General features: G+C 46.3%; 1 protein-coding gene across 1 annotated transcript in view; it reads left to right on the top strand.

Annotated features, from left to right (window-relative positions):
* Positions 1-7,904: 7,904 nt before the first annotated feature.
* The window catches only part of LOC115194746 (arfaptin-1), a gene marked incomplete in the record, with an annotated part of 6,950 nt that continues 1,559 nt past the window's right edge, over positions 7,905-13,295 (top strand). Inside the window, 5 exon segments of the mRNA XM_029754660.1 lie at positions 7,905-8,095; positions 9,421-9,786; positions 11,320-11,359; positions 11,852-11,958; positions 12,550-12,771. Coding sequence (XP_029610520.1) covers positions 9,430-9,786; positions 11,320-11,359; positions 11,852-11,958; positions 12,550-12,771 — 726 coding nt within the window.

Raw genomic sequence — 13,295 nt, 5'->3', positions numbered from 1 at the left:
CTCTGCACACAGTAGTTTTTCTAATGTGGCTGATGCTCACACCCCCCCTCTCCCTTCACATTTAACTGTTTACTCAGCCTCTGCTGAACCATGGTGATGTAGCGTATGGCCATGTCCCAGAGCGTCAAAACCACTACATTCCACTGCCGACTGACTGATCTACAAAATGCATCACAAGTTACGACTCATTATCATTCGTAGATCAGTCAGTCAGTCACAATTTACCCATGATACATTGCGGTTTTGATCCTCCCTTCCTCGATTTTAACAAACGTTCTAAAAACATATATATATATGTATATATATATATATATATATATATATATTCTGGAGGCTACAATCTATCTGTCTGTCGTAACAGATACTGCAGTTGAACAAGCATGACGCAGTCCCTACACTTTGGACACATTTTTTGTGATGATGTAGGATAATCTTTATAGTTGCTGTTACGTCTTCAGTTGCTGAAAAAGATACCACTTCTTGACTGACTCCTGCACAGCTTAGCAAATGTTTGTAGTGATGATGAATAAAGGACATAACATCGCCCACTAGTATGTTTGTGTTCCACCTCTGGGCAACCTAAGGTTTTATATCAAGACCGGTAAAAAAAAAAGAGTCTGACAATCGAGCTGGTTCGTTTTGCATCGCCTGGCGCCATAGTTTTGCCATATATACTAATATCTTGGCGAGAGTAAATAGTTGTATGTAACTCAGCAGTTAAGAAGAACATTAAATCGTTATTAAGTTTGCAATACTGACAACAAAGTTTGTACGAACATGTCGACAAAAGTATTTTGTGTAAAAAACATGTAAATAGCTGCATGTAGCCGATAACCCCTCCTGAAAAAAAACCCTACAGGAAGTCAGATCATTGCGTTTCGGTACACCACAAATACATTCATTTCCAATGGATGCTGCGTTGCTTAAATGGGATTTATCGGTTTGACAGAAATGGTAACAGAAAGGTGAATGTTGAACTTTTGTTGCAGACATATACAGATGATGCTGCGTAGCATTTTGTGCGATAATGCTGTAGTTAAATTTTTTTTGCGATGTGTAAATTTGATAAAGCCAACCTACACACCACACAGAACACACTGCAACTGCCTCTGCGAGACAAACGGCAGCGTTCCCTAGACTACCACAGTATGAGTCATAATACCCATAAAACCTAGCGGTCGAACAGGGAAATGGTTCCCAATCGTTCCCTAGACTACCACAGTATGAGTCATAATACCCATAAGACCTAGCGGTCGAACAGGGAAATGGTTCCCAATCGTTCCCTAGACTACCACAGTATGAGTCATAATACCCATAAGACCTAGCGGTCGAACAGGGAAATGGTTCCCAATCGTTCCCTAGACTACCACAGTATGAGTCATAATACCCATAAGACCTAGCGGTCGAACAGGGAAATGGTTCCCAATCGTTCCCTAGACTACCACAGTATGAGTCATAATACCCATAAGACCTAGCGGTCGAACAGGGAAATGGTTCCCAATCGTTCCCTAGACTACCACAGTATGAGTCATAATACCCATAAGACCTAGCGGTCGAACAGGGAAATGGTTCCCAATCGTTCCCTAGACTACCACAGTATGAGTCATAATACCCATAAGACCTAGCGGTCGAACAGGGAAATGGTTCCCAATCGTTCCCTAGACTACCACAGTATGAGTCATTATACCCATAAGACCTAGCGGTCGAACAGGGAAATGATTCCCAATCGTTCCCTAGACTACCACAGTATGAGTCATAATACCCATAAGACCTAGCGGTCGAACAGGGAAATGGTTCCCAATCGTTCCCTAGACTACCACAGTATGAGTCATAATACCCATAAGACCTAGCGGTCGAACAGGGAAATGGTTCCCAATCGTTCCCTAGACTACCACAGTATGAGTCATAATACCCATAAGACCTAGCGGTCGAACAGGGAAATGGTTCCCAATCGTTCCCTAGACTACCACAGTATGAGTCATTATACCCATAAGACCTAGCGGTCGAACAGGGAAATGGTTCCCAATCGTTCCCTAGACTACCACAGTATGAGTCATAATACCCATAAGACCTAGCGGTCGAACAGGGAAATGGTTCCCAATCGTTTTACCACCATACATTTTTTCCCATAGGGGATTTTTAGAAACACTTAAAAATAAGGTTGTTTTTTTTCACCTTTATTTATTCATGTAGGTTTACCGTGACGTGGCGTTTTGATAACCATGTAAATCCCTCTTTGACAAGGTGACTTTTATCAATATATTTGCCTGTATTTACCCCCCCCACCAAAAAATGATAATATGCAAATGAGTTGCTAATGTGGCTATCATAAAGAACTACAAATACCATGATGATACTGCTGAATCGAGGCAAAGGTAAGAATCTCTGGATTTACTATCTAATGTTTGTTAAATGTAGTCATTAATAAATTGGCAAGTATTTAAAAAAAATGGTATCTGGTATTTCCAAGCGGTCTCCCGTCCCAGTACTAACCAGGCCTGACTATGACCAGGTGTGTACAGGTTTGTATGGCCATAAGCTTATTTTTTTTTACCCCGTTTTGACCCTTGGCTTATATTTGCAACTCCTCAATGGGCTCGGAAAGAGGCGAAGGTCAAGTCATAAGTCCTATTTTATATACCCGCCTGGCCGCCTAATTCTCATCACACTGCTCTCTTAACCCGGATGTCAGCCGCACCAATGTGTCGGAGGAAATACCTCCACTGTGGTGAGATATATACCAAATGAAGGTACTTCTCGTATATCAAAAGGTAATGACAATTTTGGTCGAGGCGTGAGATAAGAAATGCAACAATTTGGTGTACAACATGAAGTTCGTAGGAAATCCCCCTTATGCTTCATAGACTACTGAGGGAACATAACAGACCAGTTTGGTGTACAACATGAAGTTTGTAGGCTACACAACCAGATAAAGCCGATCAAGGAGGGGGAGCGGCAGAGGAGCACTCGGCTACATACAATATATCCAAATCCACAGCCACTGGGTTGTGAATAAGGGCCCAGATCTTCTACTCTGAGGTGCTGTGTGAATAAGGGCCCAGATATTCTACTCTGAGACACTTATGTGAATAAGGGCCCAGATATTCTACTCTGAGACACATTGTGAATAAGGGCCCAGATCTTCTACTCTGAGGTGCTGTGTGAATAAGGGCCCAGATATTCTACTCTGAGACACTTTTGTGAATAAGGGCCCAGATCTTCTACTCTGAGACACTTTGTGAATAAGGGCCCAGATCTTCTACTCTGAGACACATTGTGAATAAGGGCCCAGATCTTCTACTCTGAGACACATTGTGAATAAGGGCCCAGATCTTCTACTTTGAGACACTTTGTCAATAAGGGCCCAGATTTTCAGTGATTGTATTGCAGTTCATTAGTACTGAATGCAATCAAACGTCATATTACAACAGACATGTTCAATAATTTCGATGCCGAGCCTGAAGAGGGGAATCTAACTGCAATGGGATCAAGGACCTCGTTGTTTTGGTTCTGAGGTCTCCATTCCCTTGGAGCGCAGGACCCGATGTTCTAGCCTTGACGACGACCTGACGACAACAAAACTAACACATCAAACATTCTGAAACAATTGGGATTGTTTACTCATCGTAACCTAGATAGAGTTACAGAGGACAAGCACAGCATCTTTATTAAGGTGACAGAACTACACTACTAACACAACTACACACAGCACCATACTACCAATACAACTACACACAGCCCTATACTACTAATACAACTACTGTGTTTGTTTGTGTGTGGGTGTGTATGTTGGCTGTTGATAATGCTCTGTGAAACTCACAGGGAGATTGGGGGGAAAAAATGTACTTCTTTCACCATTCTGTAGAACTTGCTTATGTGGGTCACAAAGGTGGGTCATTACCTAATAATAAACCAGGTGATGAGAGAGTAATAATTAGTTAAGGGAAATAAATAGTATATATATATATAAATGTTATGTAGCGGATGAGGAGCTTTGAAAGTCATTCCTCAGCCTGACGTGTTGCTCCAGTTGAAGAAGGCCTAATAGCACGACGGGTATAGAGACTCTTCAGGAGGACGGTCACGTGTGTTTGGGTAGGCAGAGCGGTTCAGAGTTTCAGCGAAATCAGGGGGAAGTGGTACTCGTCAATCACGTACCACGTACGTTCTTTCTTCGCGTGGACCGCGACGTCCTTTACAGTAAACGTGAAGCAGTTACATAGCTTCTTCTGATATGTCTGAAATGACACAAACGTTCACTACTGTGGTGCTTTTCACAATAGCTTACACTTCATATGTTTTGATCAGTTCATTTCAGGTTGTTAAATGTACTAAATTATTCGTCTGAGAATTGTGCCCATGCTTCCAATTCCCTAACAATGCCATGGCTGGACATCAGCAGGCTGCTATGTAGCCCAAATGTTTATAGGCTTCAGTGAAAAGTGGTGCACTATATAGAGAATAGGGAGCCATTTGTAACCAAGCCAATGAACAATGATAATTCGATTTCCTTAAATTCCTCAAGAGGTTGACGAGGTTAATTTGTTTTGAATTTCATAAGGAAGTGATTAGATTAGAATGTACTTGTCACGTACTGTTCTCTCCAGATAAAGGTGGAAAGCTGTCGACTACAAAGTAAACAGATTCTTCTGGCATCGCTACAGTGCGTTGATAAAAATACCCCCAATCAAACCAGTAGCCTAAACTACGACAGACTCTGTGGCTTCAGTTGGCTGCAATAGATTGCTTTTGGCCTATCGGTCAACTATACCAAACAACTATTCTGTCATTAAATGTGGGCTCCTGAGTAGCGCAGGGATCTAAGGCACTTCATGTCAGTGCTAGAGATGTCACTACAGACACTCTGGTTCGAATCCAGGTTGTATCACAACCGGCCGTGATTGGGAGTCCCATAAGGCGGCGCACAATTGGCCCAGTATCGTCCAGGTTAGGCTGGGCATTGTAAATAAGAATTTGTTCTTAACTGACTTCCCTAGATTAAATAAAGGTTCAATTTAAACCAGTAGGATCAACAGTGTGTGTAGGACTAATGAATGACCACAAGTTGCTCACCAAACCAAACTGTTTTAGTGTAACAGTACTGCTTCCTTGACCCAACCTGGGCTCAAGCCAGGGATCCTTTGATCTCATCAGCAACCATCACTCACAAAGAATCGTTTACCTATCGCTCCCCATGTGGAGCAAAAGAAACATCTAGGTCTCAGAGCGAGTGACGTCAACGATTGAACGCTACTAGCAAACCGCTAACTGGCTAGTCATTTCACACCGCTAACTGGCTAGTCATTTCACACCGCTAACTGGCTAGTCATTTCACACCGCTAACTGGCTAGCCACTTCACACCGCTAACTGGCTAGCCACTTCACACCGCTAACTGGCTAGTCATTTCACACCGCTAACTGGCTAGTCATTTCACACCGCTAACTGGCTAGCCACTGCACACCGCTAACTGGCTAGCCACTGCACACCGCTAACTGGCTAGCCACTGCACACCGCTAACTGGCTAGCCACTTCACACCGCTAACTGGCTAGTCATTTCACACCGCTAACTGGCTAGTCATTTCACACCGCTAACTGGCTAGTCATTTCACACCGCTAACTGGCTAGCCACTGCACACCGCTAACTGGCTAGTCATTTCACACTGCTAACTGGCTAGCCACTTCACACCGCTAACTGGCTGTTCCTATAGGGTATCTAAGGAGCTGTTCCTATAGGGTCTCTAAGGAGCTGTTCCTATAGCAGGGTCTCTAAGGAGCTGTTCCTATAGGGTCTCTAAGGAGCTGTTCCTATAGCAGGGTCTCTAAGGAGCTGTTCCTATAGCAGGGTCTCTAAGGAGCTGTTCCTATAGGGTCTCTAAGGAGCTGTTCCTATAGGGTCTCTAAGGAGCTGTTCCTATAGGGTCTCTAAGGAGCTGTTCCTATAGCAGGGTCTCTAAGGAGCTGTTCCTATAGCAGGGTCTCTAAGGAGCTGTTCCTATAGCAGGGTCTCTAAGGAGCTGTTCCTATAGCAGGGTCTCTAAGGAGCTGTCCCTATAGCAGGGTCTCTAAGGAGCTGTTCCTATAGCAGGGTCTCTAAGGAGCTGTTCCTATAGGGTCTCTAAGGAGCTGTTCCTATAGGGTCTCTAAGGAGCTGTTCCTATAGCAGGGTCTCTATGGAGCTGTTCCTATAGCAGGGTCTCTAAGGAGCTGTTCCTATAGGGTCTCTAAGGAGCTGATCCTATAGGGTCTCTAAGGAGCTGTTCCTATAGGGTCTCTAAGGAGCTGTTCCTATAGGGTCTCTAAGGAGCTGTTCCTATAGCAGGGTCTCTAAGGAGCTGTTCCTATAGCAGGGTCTCTAAGGAGCTGTTCCTATAGGGTCTCTAAGGAGCTGTTCCTATAGGGTCTCTAAGGAGCTGTTCCTATAGGGTCTCTAAGGAGCTGTTCCTATAGCAGGGTCTCTAAGGAGCTGTTCCTATAGCAGGGTCTCTAAGGAGCTGTTCCTATAGCAGGGTCTCTAAGGAGCTGTTCCTATAGGGTCTCTAAGGAGCTGTTCCTATAGGGTCTCTAAGGAGCTGTTCCTATAGCAGGGTCTCTAAGGAGCTGTTCCTATAGCAGGGTCTCTAAGGAGCTGTTCCTATAGGGTCTCTAAGGAGCTGTTCCTATAGCAGGGTCTCTAAGGAGCTGTTCCTATAGGGTCTCTAAGGAGCTGTTCCTATAGCAGGGTCTCTAAGGAGCTGTTCCTATAGCAGGGTCTCTAAGGAGCTGTTCCTATAGCAGGGTCTCTAAGGAGCTGTTCCTATAGCAGGGTCTCTAAGGAGCTGTTCCTATAGCAGGGTCTCTAATTCCTGGTGGGCTGTGTCGTTTGTCTGCAGACTTTTGCTATTTCCTTTCCAAAACCAGGTGAAAGGAGTCCCTAACTAATCAATGACCTTAATTGATTAATCAAGTATAAAGGGAGGAGCGAAAACCCTCAGAAACTCGGCCCTCCAGCAACTAAGTGTGCCACCCCTACACTAAAGGTTTTTGTCCCACTGTAAAGTGTTCAACTTCTTACTTAGACGCCAGCGGACCAAAAAAAAGAGCATCTCAACGGCTGTTTTTAAGTTTAAAAAAACTTTATTAAAACAGGAAGTCCTGTTGATGTCAGAAGTGTTAGCCTGGTCCCAGATCTGTTTTTTGGGATAAATACCTTTCAGATGAATATCTTTATAAATGATTGACAGTATTCTGCTAATAACCTATCTAGGTTGGGGAGATGAGTTCTTTACAGGAAGAATAACAACATGTATTTATTGAAACGTGGTGACACACGTGGTGTGGTGACACACGTGGTGACACACGGGTGACACACGTGGTGACACACGTGGTCCTATGATAGGTAATCGAGCAACTCTGGGGCCCAGTTTTTTTTTTTTAAATATATAGAAATGAAATGAATAGAACGGAAGTGCCCATTCAGTTCAATGATTTGTCCGTTCAAATCATTTAATCCTATTTGAGAAACGAAATCCAGACACTTTTAGAAAAACTGGGCCCTGGTGGACCTTTGGGTTCACATTGATGATGCTTATTATGATGATGATGATGATGATTTGAAAAAATAAAAAGAAGAAGAAATGTAGTCTCAGATTATACAGGAAAAAAACGTCCCTTGGCGCAACTCTACACAGATTCCCACTAGATAGCACAGCCACAAAGTCCACCTTTGGCGATAGTAATAATTATAGAAAACAAAGCTTCGTTTTTTAAAATCTTAATTTAAGTTTAGGGTTAGCCATAAAGTTGTCAGTGTGTTTAAGGTTAGGTTTAAAATCGGATTATAAGAAGATCAATTCTAGAAATAGTCGGGTGTTAAAGACTTTGTGGCTGTGTTAACTAGTTACGACCTTAAACACACGGTAAAGTAGAACTACTTCCGGGATTTGAATGTAGTTTGGATATTTTGTTTTACTTTTCCGGTTTTCAGAAAAGTTCCAATTGTACTTTTGTCCCAAAGTCTCTAATAGTTTCCTGGTGCAGTTTTACATTGATAAATTTAATCTAGAGATTAAATCCAAAGGAAACGGACGAAGAAAATACATCTGTAAGAAATAGAAGGTAAAACCTTGCACATTTTTCCCGGTCGTTGTTTACGTTTTGTTCGCCAGGAGACATTCATAACTAACAATGGGTAGTCTACAAGTTTTACTTTAAGCAGGCCTAATTTATACTTCTAATCACGGAAACAGAAGATGTTGTTTAGAGAAATTGATTGTGAATGATTTCTAATTGATATGACTTATCTCTCTTCGCAGTCGTGTGACTAGTAGTCAGATGAGAGGAAGACAAAGAAACTAACTTCTCACTGCTCTGGCCAACTTGTTGTATAATATGAATGGCCAGTAACTGTTGTGAATGTTTCAGGGGGTTATTTGCAATAGGCCCAGTTTATTATAATAGAATTATAGACGTTTTATCCGGTTGTTATGTAAATGATTTTACGAGACAACTATTCTGTCATTGAATAACAGTGACGTTACTAGTTTATGTGTGTGTTTGTAGTATTGGTGAATAACCGCAGGTGGCAGTGTATGCTAACCAAACCAGAACGACCCAGTGGTAGTTGGACAGCTGGAGTGGAGAGGAGGAAGGCTCAGTCAGAGAGGAGGAGGAGGAGGAGGAAGGCTCAGTCAGAGAGGAGGAGGAGGAGGAGGAAGGCTCAGTCAGAGAGGAGAGGAGGAGGAGGAGAGGAGGAAGGCTCAGTCAGAGAGGAGAGGAGGAGGAGGAGGAGGAGAGGAGGAAGGCTCAGTCAGAGAGGAGAGGAGGAGGAGGAGAGGAGGAAGGCTCAGTCAGAGAGGAGAGGAGGAGGAGGAGAGGAGGAAGGCTCAGTCAGAGAGGAGAGGAGGAGGAGGAGAGGAGGAAGGCTCAGTCAGAGAGGAGAGGAGGAGGAGGAGGAGAGGAGGAAGGCTCAGTCAGAGAGGAGAGGAGGAGGAGGAGAGGAGGAAGGCTCAGTCAGAGAGGAGAGGAGGAGAGGAGGAAGGCTCAGTCAGAGAGGAGAGGAGAGGAGGAGGAAGGCTCAGTCAGAGAGGAGGAGGAGGAGGAGGAAGGCTCAGTCAGAGAGGAGAGGAGGAGGAGGAGAGGAGGAAGGCTCAGTCAGAGAGGAGAGGAGGAGAGGAGGAAGGCTCAGTCAGAGAGGAGAGGAGGAGGAGGAGAGGAGGAAGGCTCAGTCAGAGAGGAGAGGAGGAGAGGAGGAAGGCTCAGTCAGAGAGGAGAGGAGAGGAGGAGGAAGGCTCAGTCGGAGAGGAGGAGGAGGAGAGGAGGGGCACGACACTCAAAAGGAAGTGTTCAGCTCGAAATGAAAGGAAGTAGAATCTAATAATTATATTTCCATGTTTCTACTTCTCCCGTTTGACTGTCTGTAAAATGTGTATTCTGTCAAAAAGAGAGGAAGGATGATGGTGGAGGGGGACACCTTCATCCCCAGTGAGGGAGAGGGGTCTGGTGGACAGGAGAACCAGAGAGGGGAGACCTTCATCCCCAGTGAGGGAGAGGGGTCTGGTGGACAGGAGAACCAGAGAGGGGAGACCTTCATCCCCAGTGAGGGAGAGGGGTCTGGTGGACAGGAGAACCAGAGAGGGGAGACCTTCATCCCCAGTGAGGGAGAGGGGTCTGGTGGACAGGAGAACCAGAGAGGGGAGACCTTCATACCCAGTGAGGGAGAGGGGTCTGGTGGACAGGAGAACCAGAGAGGGGAGACCTTCATCCCCAGTGAGGGAGAGGGGTCTGGTGGACAGGAGGCCATCCACATGGTAAGAACCACCAGGTATCCAGGACACTAGTGTCTGTTGATGATAATGTTTGGGACAGGAAGAGAACTCATTACAACTGCATTCTGGGATTTGAAAAACAACAAAACCGGAGTCCCCACCGTAGAATTTCATATAGTAATTAAATATCTCTATGGTCTTCTCTGGATATTCTTCCAGAATCAATTTGGGTGGATAGAAACACTTAAAGTGACCATTGGAGAGGTTTTCCAGATCCCTGAGTCTACTTTAACAATATGAACAATGTGTTATGTTAAATATAGTATGTAATATACATTAACAATATTAGACAACACTGTATCATGTCAAGGATATCAGCATTTAGTGCTTATCGGCTTCATAATATCTAGAACAGATGAGTTATATCACTAGTTCATTCAGCCTGTCTACTGTTCTGATCCGTGGATTTATGAGATAAGACTACCATTGTCCAGTGATGTGGCAGGTAAAGGGTGTGGCACAATGATGTCATCAACAGGTGACTCACCTGTGAAAAGTGTAGTAGCAAACACACACACACACACACACACACACATATCCCCGTCTCTCTGTCTGCTACCCTCCCCGTCTCTCTGTCTGCTAACCTCCCCGTCTCTCTGTCTGCTAACCTCTCTGTCTGCTAACCTCCCCGTCTCTCTGTCTGCTACCCTCCCCGTCTTTCTGTCTGCTACCCTCCCCGTCTCTCTGTCTGCTAACCTCCCCGTCTCTCTGTCTGCTACCCTCCCCGTCTCTGTCTGCTACCCTCCCCGTCTCTCTGTCTGCTACCCTCCCCGTCTCTGTCTGCTAACCTCCCCGTCTCTCTGTCTGCTACCCTCCCCGTCTCTCTGTCTGCTACCCTCCCCGTCTCTCTGTCTGCTACCCTCCCCGTCTCTCTGTCTGCTAACCTCTCTGTCTCTCTGTCTGCTAACCTCTCTGTCTCTCTGTCTGCTAACCTCCCCGTCCCTCTGTCTGCTAACCTCCCCGTCTCTCTGTCTGCTAACCTCCCCGTCTCTCTGTCTGCTAACCTCCCCGTCCCTCTGTCTGCTAACCTCCCCGTCTCCATGTCTGCTAACCTCCCCGTTCTCTGTCTGCTACCCTCCCCGTCCCTCTGTCTGCTATCCTCCCCGTCTCTCTGTCTGCTACCCTCCCCGTCTCTCTGTCTACTAACCTCCCCGTCTCTCTGTCTGCTACCCTCCCCGTCTCTCTGTCTACTAACCTCCCCGTCTCTCTGTCTGCTACCCTCCCCGTCTCTCTGTCTGCTACCCTCCCCGTCTCTCTGTCTACTCTCTCTGTTTAGTCTTTCTTCTTTTTGCTTATGCGCACACACACACACACACACACACACACACACACACACACACACACACACACACACACACACACACACACACACACACACACACACAGCAGTGTTTGTCCAAGGTGACTTTACTGTGTGCAGCAGGTAGAGGTGACTCAGTGTGTCCGGACTGTAAGGTGACTCAGCACAGGTGTTCTATTCTTTCTTTCTGTTTGTCTGTTTTCACTTCCTACCAGAAGGAGTCTGTTGTCGAGGACAACACACAACCGGATGAGGGTAAGGCAGTAATAAAATCAATTTAATCACCCTCTCACCCCTCACCTCTCACACCAGACCCTATAGCAGTGGTCCCAAACTAGTGGCCCGTGGGCCGAATTTGGCACTTTTTTATTTGGACCCCCAAGTTTTCTAAGCAAAAATAATAATAATAATCCTTTTTTTAGACATAAGACTAAAAATCTACATTTTATTTGTCACATTCTTCGTAAACAACAGGTTTGGACTAACAGTGAAATGCTGACTTACGGGTCGTTCCCAACAACGCAGAGAGAAAGAAAATAGAGAAATAATAGAAAAGTAGTAATGAATCCACAAAGAGTAACAATATTTATGTATACAACAGCAAATCAGCTCCAAATGGTTTTAATTTGGTAAATCTGTTCTAAAGTATTCCCACGCGTTAGAGAGATATGTGATTGTATACAAATGGAAGCATAGTTTTGTAAATAATATTATATCTGTTTGGGCTTCTTGATCCCTACCATGTAGGTTCACGGAAGCCAACCACTGGAACAGTGGTTGTCACGGGAAACCAGAAAATGCCCGCCATTGAGAAACTGGACCAGGTTCGCAAATGGAGCATCACTACTTATAAGGTGAGAGAGGGAGGGGGGGAGGAGGGAGGGAGGGAGGAGAGGGTAGGAGGGGGGGAGAGGGGGGGAGGGAGGGAGGGAGACGGAGGGGAGGAGAGGAGGGAGGAAAGAGAGAGAGTCAGGGGGGAAGGAAAGGGAGTAGGAGATGGAGGGGGAGTCAGGGGGAGGAGAGAGACGGGGAGGGAAGGGGAGGGGGAGAGAGGGAGGGGGTAGGGAGAGGGATAGAGGGGGAGGGAGGGGGTAGGAGGGGGGGAGGGGGAGGGAGGGGGAAGAGAGAGGGGGGGAGAGGGAGTCAGGGGGAGGAGACAGGGAGAGGGGGTAGGAGAGAGAGAGAGAGAGAGGGAGGGAGGGGGGAAAGAGACTGGGAGGGAGGGGGGGAAGAGAGAAAGGGAGGGAGGGGGAAGAGAGAAAGGGAGGGAGGGGGAAGGAAAGAGAGCGAGGGGAGAGGAGAGAGAGGGAGGGAGGGTGGGAGGGAGGAGGGGGAGAGCAAGTTAATCTTTAAGAAACTCCTTTCTCTGCTTGTCCTGCATGTTACATCTCTTTCTATTCCTCTCTTCCTCTCCTCCCTCTCTCTCCTTTCCCTCCTCTCCCCAGTGTACTAAGCAGGTTCTGTCAGAGAAGATGGGTCGTGGATCCCGTACGGTGGACCCAGAACTCGAGGCCCGCATCGACATTCTCCGTGATGACCGCCGTCGTTATGACCACGTGACCTGCCTGGCCCAGACACTCGCCACGCAGCTCGCCCAGGTCACGCAGACGCAAAGGACTCTGGGCGATGCCTTCACCGAGCTCAGCCTCAAAACGCCGCCACTACACGTGAGACATTTTAATACCTTTTATTTTGAAAGAACATACCTCTAGTCTGGGTACCAGTCTGTTTAGATACCAGTCATCTAGTCTGGGTACCAGTCCTCTAGTCTGGGTACCAGTCCTCTAGTCTGGGTACCAGTCCTCTAGTCTGGGTACCAGTCCTCTAGCCTGGGTACCAGTCCTCTAGCCTGGGTACCAGTCCTCTAGTCTGGCTACCAGTCCTCTAGTCTGAGTACCAGTCCTCTAGTCTGGGTACCAGTCCTCTAGTCTGGGTACCAGTCCTCTAGTCTGGGTACCAGTCCTCTAGTCTGAGTACCAGTCCTCTAGTCTGGGTACCAGTCCTCTAGTCTGGGTACCAGTCCTCTAGCCTGGGTACCAGTCCTCTAGTCTGGGTACCAGTCCTCTAGTCTGGGTACCAGTCCTCTAGTCTGGGTACCAGTCCTCTAGCCTGGGTACCAGTCCTCTAGTCTGGGTACCAGTCCTCTAGTCTGGGTACCAGTCCTCTAGTCTGGGTACCAGTCCTCTAGTCT

Source organism: Salmo trutta, chromosome 5, assembly GCF_901001165.1.
Source record: "Salmo trutta chromosome 5, fSalTru1.1, whole genome shotgun sequence".
Lineage (NCBI taxonomy): Eukaryota > Metazoa > Chordata > Actinopteri > Salmoniformes > Salmonidae > Salmo > Salmo trutta.
This window is presented reverse-complemented; position numbering and strand designations above follow the sequence as displayed.